The sequence below is a fragment of the Gobius niger genome, assembly GCF_951799975.1.
Source record: "Gobius niger genome assembly, chromosome: 1".
NCBI lineage: Eukaryota > Metazoa > Chordata > Actinopteri > Gobiiformes > Gobiidae > Gobius > Gobius niger.
The window spans coordinates 71,597,259-71,611,163 of NC_136852.1; the positions used below are offsets into that span (position 1 = coordinate 71,597,259).

Genomic DNA, 13,905 nt, shown 5'->3' on the forward strand with positions numbered 1-13,905 from the left:
TTGCATTTGAGTCTCTCAATGCAGTTAACATTCTACATTAAAACCAATGTTAACAATGGCAAAAGTCTAGTTTTTGTAGAACAAAATCAACTATTGTAGCAGTAAATGGTGCAAAATGTAAACAACAACACATGCAACAATGCCACATTATATTATATTTAACCTGTACCATTGTTGATCTCAACAACTTTGCAATAAAAGTTGGAAAAATGGGAAAGTTGATGCTACAACGCTCTGTGATTGATAATACCAACCACAGCAGTGTTTTTGTGAAAGGAGTGAAACAGCGCCCCCAATTTGACGCTGGTGGCCAAAAAGTGTACTGCATTATACTATATTTACCTTTGAGAATGAATGGGAGAGAGTTGGTATTAACCATATGCGGCGCACCCCTGGTCCTTGTTAATGTTGTGAATGATAATAATATATAATAATAATAATAATAATAATAAACATAATAAACAATTTGAAATATGTTTGTAATTGAGAGTAAAGATCAGTAAAACATGATCTGGGGAAAGGTCATGTTTGTGAATGATTATTATTATTATTATCATGAAAAGGTTTAACTGTGTTGTTTCCTGACAGGATGGTGGACGTGGGGGGTCAGAGGTCGGAGAGGAGGAAGTGGATCCACTGCTTTGAGAACGTCACCTCCATCATGTTCCTGGTGGCTCTGAGCGAGTACGACCAGGTGCTGGTGGAGTCCGACAATGAGGTAACACATACAGATACTGCAGTACACTCAGGAGTATAAGATACCGGTATGGCATCGGGAAAAAGTTGTGGTACTACTGGTATCGAAAAAATAAAAGTACTGAAGGCAGGAACCAAACCAAAAAAAATACAGTTTTGATCCTGTTGTTGCAGTTTTCTTTTCTTTTCTTTTTCTTTTACGTTATTTTCTGCACCAATTTTTTCCTTTTTTAATTATTATTATTTTATAATTTATTTCATTTTTTTCTGATTTTTTTTCCTGATTTTTTTCTTTTTTTTTCACCCATTTTCCCTTATTTTCACCCTAATTTTTGCCATTTTTTATCACTAATATTCCCTATTTTCTCCCAATTTTTCCCCAATTCCCCCTGAGTATTTTAGCTTATTTTTTTGCCAAAATTTTTCCCAATTTTCCTCCATTTTCCCCCAAATCTTTGCCATTTTCATCACAATTTTTTCTCCCCTAACCCCCCCAATTTCTTCCATTTTTATTACTATTTCATCATTTATTTATTTTTCACACATTTTTTTTCTTATTTTATGCCACATTTCCCCCAGATGGTTTCCCTGTTTTCCACTCATTTTCTGAATGTTTTTTTTTTTTTTACACACATTTTCCCTTTTATTTCCCCTAATTGTTGCCATTTTTTATTACTAATATTCCCTTTCTCCCCATTTCCCCTCAATTTTTGGCCCAATTTTTCCCTTTTTTTTTTTAAATTTTATTAAAAAAATTACAGTACAGTTTCATTTTCCCCCAATTATTCCCCTCATCTTTGCCATTTTTTATCACTAATATTTTCCCAATTTTTTTTTTTACACACATTTTCCCTTATTTTTCCCCCTAATTTTTGCCATTTTTTATCACTAATATTCCCTATTTTCTCCCAATTTTTCCCCAATTCCCCCTGAATATTTTAGCTTATTTTTTTGCCAAAATTTTTCCCAATTTTCCTCCATTTTCCCCCAAATCTTTGCCATTTTCATCACAATTTTTTCTCCCCTAACCCCCCCAATTTCTTCCATTTTTATTACTATTTCATCATTTATTTATTTTTCACACATTTTTTTTCTTATTTTATGCCACATTTCCCCCAGATGGTTTCCCTGTTTTCCACTCATTTTCTGAATGTTTTTTTTTTTTTTACACACATTTTCCCTTTTATTTCCCCTAATTGTTGCCATTTTTTATTACTAATATTCCCTTTCTCCCCATTTCCCCTCAATTTTTGGCCCAATTTTTCCCTTTTTTTTTTTAAATTTTATTAAAAAAATTACAGTACAGTTTCATTTTCCCCCAATTATTCCCCTCATCTTTGCCATTTTTTATCACTAATATTTTCCCAATTTTTTTTTTTACACACATTTTCCCTTATTTTTCCCCCTAATTTTTGCAATTTTTTTAACTTGTATTCCCGACTCCTTTTTTTTTAATCTTATTTATTTTTTACAGTATTTTAGCTTATTTTTTTGGGCCAAATTTCTCCCAATTCCCAACACAAGTGACAACTAATTTTTCCCATTTTTTTTTTTTCTGAAATGTTTTTCTTTTTTTTTTACACATTTTTCCTTTTTTTTCTCCCAATAATTCCCCTCATCTTTGCCATTTTTTTATCACTAATATTTTCCCTCTTTTCTCCCCACTTTTTCCCCTGAATTTTTGGCTCAAATTTTTCCCCAATTTTATTTTTCCTCTATTTTTCTGTCCAACGTATTCCTCATTTTTCACATATTTCTTGACATTGATATTGTGAATCGTGTTTGTGCAGAACCGCATGGAGGAGAGTAAAGCTCTGTTCAGGACAATCATCACGTACCCGTGGTTCCAGAACTCGTCCGTCATCCTGTTCCTGAACAAGAAGGACCTGCTGGAGGAGAAGATCATGTACTCACATCTGGTGGATTACTTCCCCGAGTACGACGGTACGTTCCCGGGCCACACTCCCGCCTTTAACCCCTGAACTCCCACCTGAACCGAGCACATTTTCTCCAGTTTGGCTTTAACCCAGTCCAAAAGCTTCTGGAAAAAAAAGCTGGGAAAATAGCAACAAAACTGAGACGAAAACAATGATGGAAATGTGACAAAAAAGTGAGAAAACATTGACAAAAAAGTGACGAAAAATTGATAAAAAAGTGGCAAAAATGTCACAAGAAATTGATAAAAAATTTACGAAAAAATGACAAAAATGTGACAAAAAAATGACAAAAATGTGACAAAAAAATGACGAAAAAATGACAAAAATATGATGAAAATTTGACAAAAACAATTACAAAAAATTGACACAAAATAACAAAAAAACAACAAAAATGTGACAAAAAATGACCAAAAAAATGACAAAAATTGGATTAAAAAAATGACGACAAAATGACAAAAAATGACAAAAAAGAGTTGAATACCCAACAAAAAAATGATGGTAAAAAGATCCTCTCGGTTCAGGCGGGAGTTAAGAGGTTAACCGAGCGCTGTTTCTCCGATTCGGCTTCTCCTAAAAGCTTCTCGACTGGAGCTCACAGCCCATACGCCAGTGTCGCGCCTCATTTGAAAGCTAAGACCTACAAAACTTAACTTTTTTGTTGCATTTTCGTTGTTCTTTTGTTTTGTTTTGCAGGGTTGCCAGATTCTCAAAACCAATAAATCGTACAAAGCTTCCAAAACTATCGTATTTCAGCACAAATTATCGTACACTTTAAATATGTCAATATAGCGCTTTTGCCAAGGCCGGATTTAAGTAAAATGGGCCCTGGGGCTAAAGTTTTTTCAGGGCCCCCCATATACATTTATTTATATAGCGCCTTAACAACATCTGGACTTGTACTGTATGTCTGTCTGTCTGTGGGATTTCTCTCTCTCTACAATGACAGTTTAACATAATGACCCCAGTTTGAGCTCTGTGGAACCTTTGCTGCTGCCAGACTGGTGGGGGGACACATTTAAAAGGGGGGTCTGGGGGTCCTTCCACAGAGATCTTTTTATTTTAATGGTGCTTTTTCATGCATTTTAACAGACCAAAAGGTGCATATCCTTCAGCCTGCTGGGCCCCTGAGCTTAGCCCTTGTGAGCCCCCTTCATGAATCCGGCCTGGGCAAAATATGGCTCATATCATCACCTCCCCAAACTACAACACAGGCTCACGCACACGTATGACATGACGACACAGGCCTCACCTCAGAGATGAAACTCCACCTCCTCGTCGGAGTCGTTCCTTCAGCATTTCTGATGGAGACGCTCTTGTACAAGTTTGCTTAACCTCTTAACTCCCGCCTGAACCGAGAGGATCTTTTTCCTCACGTCGTCAGATTTTTTTTCCATCATTTTTTTGTTGGGTATTCAACTCATTTTTGTAACATTTTTATCACATTTTTGTCATTTTTTGTCACATTTTAGTAATTTTTTCGTCCATTTTTATCACATTTTTGGTCATTTTTTGTAATTTTTAGTCAATTTTTTTTCTTTTTTTTGTCAAATATTTATCACATTTTTGTAATTTTTCTTGTAAATTTTTGTCATTTTTTGTCATTTTTTTGTCACATTTTTTAAATTATTTCGTCAATTTTTTATCATATTTTTGTTAAAAAAAAAAAAATGTCAAATGTCAAATTTTTGTCATTTTTTCGCCAATTTTTATCACATTTTTGTCAAATGTTTGTAAATTTTTTGTTATTTTTTTGTCAAATATTTATCACATTTTTGTAATTTTTCTTGTCAATTTTTGTCATTTTTTCGTACATTTTTTATCAAATTTTTGTCATTATTTTGTTACATTTTGGTCATTTTTTTTGTCAATTTTTTGTCAATTTCTTGTGACATTTTTGCCACTTTTTCCATACATTTTTCGTCACTTTTTTGTCAATGTTTTCTCACTTTTTGTCCCATTTCCATCATTGTTTTCGTCTCAGTTTTGTTGCTATTTTCCCACCTTTTTTCCAGAAGCTTCTGGACTGGGGTAAAGCCAAACTGGAGAAAATGTGCTCGGTTCAGGTGGGAGTTAAGGGGTTAATGAGATTATTACTGGAGTCCTGATAGGTGTAAACAGTGCCCCCTTCTGGTGGTTCTCCTCAGCGTTCTGGGCTCTGACTCTAAACCCTGCATGAACAGAGCGATTGACTCTCCCCACAGTGGTTTCGATGGCCGGAAAACTGAGATGTCACTAACGGGACCTTCACGTTGTTCCTCTGGAGCAGAAACACAGTGGGAAGAACATACACTTCATGCAAAACACATACAAAACAGACCGGGAATTCACAGGAACTGGAGGCTTTTTGTCAGGAAGAATGAGCCGCTTCACCATCAGATTATAAACAGAACCTTCTCCACAATGAACACAGAGACTAAAGGGGAAATACACAGTGTTAGGAACTTATAGAATAGACTTTAAAGGGATATTTCAGGATTTTTGACATAGAGCCTCATTTCCTAGTTATCCAGAGTGTTGCTGATTTCTGGAGATTTTTTTTTTTTGTAATTCATGCAGTTCTTATATTTGAAGAGTTTCGTGGCGCTAGGCTAGTGCAAGGCTAGTGCATTTCTATGGTATCAGCTAGCCTGCATTAACCCCTTAACTCCCACCTGAACCGAGCACATTTTCTCCAGTTTGGCTTTGCCCCAGTCCAAAAGCTTCCGGAAAAAAGGTGTGAAAATAGCAACAAAACTGAGACGAAAACAATGATGGAAACGAGACAAAGAAGTGAGAAAACATTGACAAAAAAGTGACAAAAAATTGATGAAAAAGTGGCAAAAATGTCACAAAAATGGTACAAGAAATTGACGAAAAAATTTGAAAAAATGACAAAAATTTGATTTAAAAAAATGACAAAAATATGATAAAAAATTGACCAAAAAAAATGACAAAAATGTGACAAAAATGTGACAAAAATGAGTTGAATACCCAACAAAAAAATGATGAAAAAAAAATATCTGATGACGTGAGGAAAAAGATCCTCTCGGTTCAGGCGGGAGTTAAGAGGTTAACCGAGCGCTGTTTCTCCGATTTGGCTTCTCCTAAAAGCTTCTCGACTGGAGCTCACAGCCCATACGCCAGTGTCGCGCCTCATTTGAAAGCTAAGACCTACAAAACTTAACTTTTTTGTTGCATTTTTGTAGTTCTTTTGTTTTGTTTTGCAGGGCTGCCAGATTCTCAAAACCAATATATCGTACAAAGCTTCCAAAACTATTGCATTTCAGCACAAATTATCTTACACTATAAATATGTCAATATAGCGCTGTTGCCAAGGCCGGATTTAAGTAAAATGGGCCCTGGGGCTAAAGTTTTTTCAGGGCCCCATATACATTTATTTATATAGCGCTTTAAGAACATCTGGACTTTTACTGTATGTCTGTCTCTGGGATTTCTCTCTCTCTACAATGACAGTTTAAAATAATGACCCCAGTTTGAGCTCTGTGGAACCTTTGCTGCTGCCAGACTGGTGGGGGGACACATTTAAAAGGGGGGTCTGGGGGTCCTTCCACAGAGATCTTTTTATTTTAATGGTGCTTTTTCATGCATTTTAACAGACCAAAAGGTGCATATCCTTCAGCCTGCTGGGCCCCTGAGCTTAGCCCTTGTGAGCCCCTTCATGAATCCGGCCTGGGCAAAATATGGCTCATATCATCACCTCCCCAAACTACAACACAGGCTCACGCACACGTATGACATGACGACACAGGCCTCACCTCAGAGATGAAACTCCACCTCCTCGTCGGAGTCGTTCCTTCAGCATTTCTGATGGAGACGCTCTTGTACAAGTTTGCTTTTAACCTCTTAACTCCCGCCTGAACCGAGAGGATCTTTTTCCTCACGTCAGATTTTTTTTCCATCATTTTTTTGTTGGGTATTCAACTCATTTTTGTAACTTTTTTGTCACATTTTTGTCATTCTTTGTCACATTTTAGTCATTTTTTCGTCCATTTTTATCACATTTTTGGTCATTTTTTGTAATTTTTAGTCAAATTTTTTCTTTTTTTTGTCAAATATTTATCACATTTTTGTAATTTTTCTTGTAAATTTTTGTCATTTTTTGTCATTTTTTTGTCACATTTTTTAAATTATTTCGTCAATTTTTTATCATATTTTTGTTAAAAAAAATTGTCAAATGTCAAATTTTTGTCATTTTTTCGTCAATTTTTATCACATTTTTGTCAAATGTTTGTAAATTTTTAGTTATTTTTTTGTCAAATATTTATCACATTTTTGTAATTTTTCTTGTCAATTTTTGTCATGTTTTCGTACATTTTTTATCAAATTTTTGTCATTTTTTTGTTACATTTTGGTCATTTTTTTGTCAATTTTTGGTCAATTTCTTGTGACATTTTTGCCACTTTTTCCATCAATTTTTCGTCACTTTTTTGTCAATGTTTTCTCACTTTTTTGTCACATTTCCATCATTGTTTTCGTCTCAGTTTTGTTGCTATTTTCACACCTTTTTTCCAGAAGCTTTTGGACTGGGGTAAAGCCAAACTGGAGAAAATGTACTCAGTTCAGGTGGGAGTTAAGGGGTTAATGAGATTATTACTGGAGTCCTGATAGGTGTAAACAGTGCCCCCTTCTGGTGGTTCTCCTCAGCGTTCTGGGCTCTGACTCTAAACCCTGCATGAACAGAGCGATTGACTCTCCCCACAGTGGTTTCGATGGCAGGAGACTGAGATGTCACTAACGGGACCTTCACGTTGTTCCTCTGGAGCAGAAACACTGTGGGAAGAACATACACTTCATGCAAAACACATGCAAAACAGGCCGGGAATTCACAGGAACTGGAGGCTTTTTGTCGGGAAGAATGAGCCGCTTCACCATCAGATTATAAACAGAACGTTCTCCACAATGAACACAAAGACTAAAGGGGAAATACACGGTGTTAGGAACTTATAGAATAGACTTTAAAGGGATATTTCAGGATGTTTGACATAGGGCCTCATTTCCTAGTTATCCAGAGTGTTGCTGGCGCTAGGCTAGTGCAAGGCTAGTGCATTTCTATGGTATCAGCTAGCCTGCATTAACCCCTTAACTCCCACCTGAACCGAGCACATTTTCTCCAGTTTGGCTTTACCCCAGTCCAAAGCTTCTGGAAAAGCGGTGTGAAAATAGCAACAAAACTGAGACGAAAACAATGATGGAAATGTGACAAAAAAGTGAGAAAACACTGACAAAAAAGTGCCGAAAAATTGATGAAAAAGTGGCAAAAATGTCACAAAAAAAAGTTTTTAAAAATTACAAAGATTTGACAAAAAAATGACAAAAAAATTACAAAAATGTGATTAAAATGTGATTAAAAAATTGACAAAAAAATGACAGAAACGTGATAAAATTTTGACAAAAAAAATGACAAAAAAATGACAAAAATTTGACAAAAAATTGTCAAAAATGTGATAAAAAATTGACAAAAAAAATGACAAAAAAGTTGCAAAAATGACTTGAATACCCAACAACAAAATGATGGAAAAAGATCCTCTCTGTTCAGGCGGGAGTTAAGAGGTTAATGCAGGCTAGCTGATACCATAGAAATGCGCTAGCCTTGCATTAGCCTAGCATCACGAAACTCTCCAAACATAAGAACTGCATGAATTACAAAAAAAAATCTCCAGAAATCAGCAACACTCTGGATAACTGGGAAATGAGGCCCTATGTCAAAAATCCTGAAATATCCCTTTAAACTAATATTGTAAAAAGCTCCACGGCGACGACAAAAAACGCTTTCAATCATCAACTTTCCCGTGGTTAAAACAATCCAAATCAGAGCTTTCTTCGTTGCTTTACGCTAACGATCAATATTGTTTGGTAGCCATTACCCATAATGCAACAGGCGACCCGACAAACCTGTAGCCTCGGTGCCCAGACACAAAGCGTCCTGTCCGTGTACCTCCTTTACCGACCCCTCTGGTGCTGCTCCGCGCAGGTCCGCAGCGGGACGCGAGTATAAGATACCGGTATGGCATCGGAAAAAAAGTTTAGGTACTACTGGTATCGAAAAAAAAAAAAGTACTGAAGGCAGGAACCAAACAAAAAAAATACAGTTTTGATGCTGTTATTGCAGTTTTGTTTTTCTTTTTTTTTTGGGGGGGGGGGTTCACCTTTTATGTCATTATTATTATTTTAGAATTTATTTCATTTTTTTTTCAGATTTTTTTCAGATTTTTTTCTTCTTCTTTTTTTAACCAATTTTCCCTTATTTTTACCCTAATTTTTGCCATTTTTTAAATCACTAATATTCTCAATTTTGTCCCAATTTTTCCCCAATTCCCCCCTGAATATTTTAGCTTATTTTTTTGCCAACATTTTTGTATTATTTTTTGCTCCATTTTTTTCCTTTTCTATTATTATTATTTTATAATTTATTTCATTTTTTTCTGATTTTTTTTCTGATTTTTTTTTCTGATTTTTTTCCTTTTTTTTTTAACCCATTTTCTAATATTCTCAATTTTCTCCCTATTATTCCCCAATTCCCCCCTGAATATTTTAGCTTATTTTTTGCGAACATTTTTCCCAATTTTCCTCCATTTCCCCCCAAATTTTTGCCATTTTCATCACAAATAATTCCCCCCAATTTCTTCCATTTTTATTACTATTTCATCATTTATTTATTTTTTCTTATTTTATGCCACATGTCCCCCAAATGGTTTCCCTGTTTTCCACTCCTTTTTTCCGATTTTTTTCCCCTTTTTTCTGAGACATAGAGCGTCCTGTCCGTGTACCTCCTTGACCCCTCTGGCGCTGCCTCCCCGCAGGTCCGCAGCGGGACGCCCAGGCGGGGCGCGAGTTCATCCTGAAGATGTTCGTGGACCTGAACCCGGACAGCGACAAGATCATCTACTCGCACTTCACCTGCGCCACCGACACCGAGAACATCCGCTTCGTGTTCGCCGCCGTCAAGGACACCATCCTGCAGCTCAACCTCAAGGAGTACAACCTGGTGTAGGGCCGCCCCGGGGCAGACTGACGCGGCCGCGGCAGCCCCGAATCACGGGGGCTCGTCCTGTAAATCCATTGATTCATTCGTCGATCTCTCGGGGCGAGGAGGAGGAGGAGGAGGAGGAGCTAGAAAAGGGGGTTCTGGAGAGTTCGGAGTCCTCGCCTCTCTCGGGTTGGAGGCTCCTGTGGGGACTTCGGGGGCTGAGCAGCTCGCTCCGCTCCCCTTTCCCGCCTTTCTGTCTTTTTGTTTTGTTTATTTTTATAATAAATCCTCCCCTTGTGCCTGTCGCGTCATCAGACAGGAAGCTCCTTTTACCCCCCGCTCAAAAGGACTGATTGGGAAAAAAAAAATCGATATAATTACGATGCATAAACTGATTTTTAAATTATTTCACGCTGATTTGTTGTGTTTTACCTTGACTGATCATCGTCTCGTTCCCACTTTGGTACCATCTGAAGCGAAGAGCTCGTGAGGCGCCTTTGACACTAACCTTAGCTCGCACAGTGACTGAAAGGCGACGATCATGTATGACGGTTGTGCCACATTTTTATCCTGACAGTGTGTATTTATTGCCAATGCCAAAATGTTAAAACTCCACTTTTGCGCTGTTTACTGTTTTGATAGTGTTCCGGAGGAAAACTTGCAGGGCTAAAGCCGAGCGCCACGAGCGACGCCTGGACTCGACCGCACCTTTCACCTGACGTTTGATTTGCTTAAGGGCGGAGCTCGTTAGGAAAGGAAACGATTTAGGTTTGGAAAAGGAAAAACGCCATTCATTTTTCCCATAGACTCCCAGAAACAGAAATGAAACACGAGGAGGTCATGTTTAAACTGTAACATGTGGGACAAACTCCTAATAGGGATGGGCGATACCACATTATTTGGAATCGATACGAAACCGATACTTTTGGGGTCTTTTTTTGTCGATACCGATACCGGTCATTTCATATGGGTGAATGTATTTCAATCAATATACATTTCTAAAACTGGTTGTTTTACATAATTAATTGGTCCATTAAAATTATATTACTTTAACTGGTTAATTAAACAATGCTAATGTGAAATTAAATACATAAACAACATTTAAAATTAAATGACAAATAGAACCTAAACCAGAATGATAGGACTGGCTCAGTTCAATCCTTTGCTGTTGTGACTGTTTTGGCTCAGAACAAAGAAATAAATCATCCTTTTGTGTTGATAATTGATGCCCCGCCTTCTTTTTACATATGCAAATTAGTATCGACACTTTTTGCCCAATATCGATACTTAAAAAGTAGCTGTTTGGTATCGATATATCGATACTTTGGTATCGATCCGCCCATCCATAACTCCTAACACATTTATAAAACACATTCATATTGTGTCATCATAGGGTTGGGCGATATGTCCAATAAATAAAATCTCGATTTTTTTTTTTTTTTTTTTTTTTGGGGACGATTGTGATTTTAATCGAATTTATTTTAATTAAACTTTAAAATGTCTCCTGATCTTTATGAAGAATATTAATATTCATAATGTAGCCACAAGAAACTCTTAAAACACTTTGTGAAGCAGCCGATCGTCAGAAAGTCTCTGTTTCTCCACTGGAGTCGTTTCACTGCAGAGCGCCTGAAACGCTGATAAAATGGCCGCACGTTGGGCGGACATGGAGAGGCAGACTCCATTTCACAAATACAACAACAAAGCAAGTTCAGTCAGTTAAAGGGTGTTTTTGCACCGCGGGAACCTTTCAGGGCAGAGGTCACTAAACCTCGGTCCGGATCCGGCCCCATGATCCAGCCCGTCTGGACCCAAACCTTGGATCCGAACTTTGGACCCGGCTGCGTGTGCTCTCTCTCCCTCTCTTTCTGCAGAGCGGTTAAACTACAGCCCAGATGTTCAGAAAGAGGAAGTCCTACATCTGACTCCAACATGCTTTTTACATTTTTAGAAACGGTTTCAGAATGACTGAAATGCGGCTAGACTGAACTGTTCTGCTTTAAAGGGACGAGATGCAGTTGGTCAGTTTTATACTCACTACTGCCACCTCAGGTCTTACGCGTAACTGCAGGATCTATATTAATTAGGCACTTCAGACCCGAAGTAACACCTTTTTGGGTGGGTTTATTCTACACATTAGGACATGGCTGGAGGAAAATACACCATTTTAGCCATTTTAAACTCGGTATAGTCCCTTTAAACTAAGGAGGCCCTCATCACTGATCCACACTTCAATAACCTGATTATATTAGTAAAAGACCGAGAAAGAAAGTATCATTCTGCACCGGAGCATCAGCGAGGGAGAGGCGGGCTTTAGAGCAGAGTATCCAATCCGAGACAACCTAACACGGAGAAACAAAACAGACCGAGGATCCAGCCGAGCGCTGAGGAATAAAACAAAGTCTGTGCAGCTGCAGAGTTGGAGGGAGTTCCGTAGGGACCGTTTTTGGTCCCTCTGAAGTGTTTCAAAAGAAGATGCACAATGTCTGCACTAAACAGGGATAATCGGAAAGAAGGCACAACCATCAGAACGTACTTATTTATAAAGAAAATGTGAAAAACTGCTTCTATATATTTTTTGCTTCACGTAAATATCCAGCGTTTGTTCAATCGTGGAAAGTCCGGGGGAAAAAATGAATGGCATTTCATCAACCAGAGCAGGCGTGGGTCGAGCTCCATGTGGCTTTTTTTTATTTTTATTATTATTCTAAAACACAAACCATTATTTACGGTCGTCCGGATCCGGTGATGGTGAATTTCAGTTCGTACCAAAGTAAAGCCAATTCTCATGTTCAGATCGTTTGTTTTTTGATTCCCTTGAACATTAAAGCCTGTAATTTACATTTATTGAGGCATAGTGCAATTACGAATGCTATAATCATTGTACATACATCTCTCTATATATATGGCAGCATCTTTGTCGGCTTTGTAATCATTACTTTTTTGGCAGATTGAATGTGCGGTATTGAAAAAAAAAACAACTATGTATCTATGTAATTGTATTGTATGTCTAATGAATAACTCATTTTGGAAAGAAAAAAATGTTATACACATGTTTTTTCCCCCCCTTTTTTTTAAGAGAATGTAAATTTTGTGTTTATTTTTTCCTCCAATAACGAAGAAAGTTATTGTTGAGCTTCTTCATAACTGAGGACGAGAAGTGTAATGAGTGTGCCAGTACTTACAGTCGCTGTTTTGTTAAATCGATTTTGATATGAAAAAATAATCATCACAAACTGATTCCACAGGGATAATCGTAGTCGACCTTGAGGACAAAGATCGCCGCCAACTGGTTATTGTTTATTTCACTGCTTATTAATGCTTTGCCTGAGCACTGCACATGTTTATAACCGCGGCCACTAGTTTAGACTTGTAGAATCCGGTTGTGCCAGAAGGAAGCGTTTTTGCCAAGTGAAAGGACACTTACGGCAGCCCTGGAGGGTCAAGTCACTCCTTTAACTACGAGTGGAACCGATCGTCCCAGCTAAACAAATACACAGGTGTTTCTTTACTGCAGTGGTCACCAGCCCTTCATCCGAGGCCAAAAATACACACATATTACAGTATTTCACAGATATTATTGTGTTATAACTACAACGACAACTAGTAATGCTGCTACAGGTATGAAGTATTGGGTCTATAATTAGTGTTGCCAGATAGAAGTCCCCGTTTCCAGCTCGTGAGCCGTGAACTGACATTAACTTTGCCATTTCGCGAGCTGTCATCGAAGAGACTAATATTAACCCTTAACTCCCACCTGAACCGAGCACATTTTCTCCAGTTTGGCTTTACCCCAATCCAAAAGCTTCTGGAAAAAAGGTGTGAAAATAGCGACAAAACTGAGACGAAAACAATGATGGAAATGTGACAAAAATGTCGCAAGAAATTGACAAAAATGTGACGAAAAAATGACAAAAATGTGATGAAAAAATGACAAAAATGTGACAAAAAATGACCAAAAAATGATCAAAAAAGTTACAAAAATGAGTTGAATACCCAACAATAAAATGATGGAAAAAAATCTGATGACGTGAGGAAAAAGATCTCTCGGTTCAGGCGGGAGTTAAGAGGTTGATCTTCCAAATACGGAAAACAAAATGTACAATTCCACTAAACCAAAGCTTAGGGTAAGCTTACCTTTGTATCGAGTAGTCGTTCAGGGATAAAGCTCTGGCTAACCTCGTGTGCAGAGCTTTGTAGATCCCATGTAATAAAGGCTAGATGTCTCATGCCGGCCAATGGAGGGCGACGTCCACACGGCGGCCATCTTGCCACAGCTCGCTCACTCGTGACAGTGTGTTTTAT

The 13,905-nt window shown here is 37.6% G+C and overlaps 1 protein-coding gene across 1 annotated transcript in view; it reads left to right on the forward strand.

The window, feature by feature from the left end:
* Positions 1 to 9,640, forward strand: part of LOC306960406 (guanine nucleotide-binding protein G(q) subunit alpha) — a 42,285-nt gene extending 32,645 nt beyond the window's left edge. The window contains exons 5-7 of the mRNA XM_079552838.1: positions 589 to 718; positions 2,487 to 2,640; positions 9,434 to 9,640. Coding sequence (XP_079408964.1) covers positions 589 to 718; positions 2,487 to 2,640; positions 9,434 to 9,624 — 475 coding nt within the window. The 3' untranslated portion in view covers positions 9,625 to 9,640. The remainder of the gene's footprint in view (positions 1 to 588; positions 719 to 2,486; positions 2,641 to 9,433) is intronic.
* Positions 9,641 to 13,905: the final 4,265 nt, after the last annotated feature.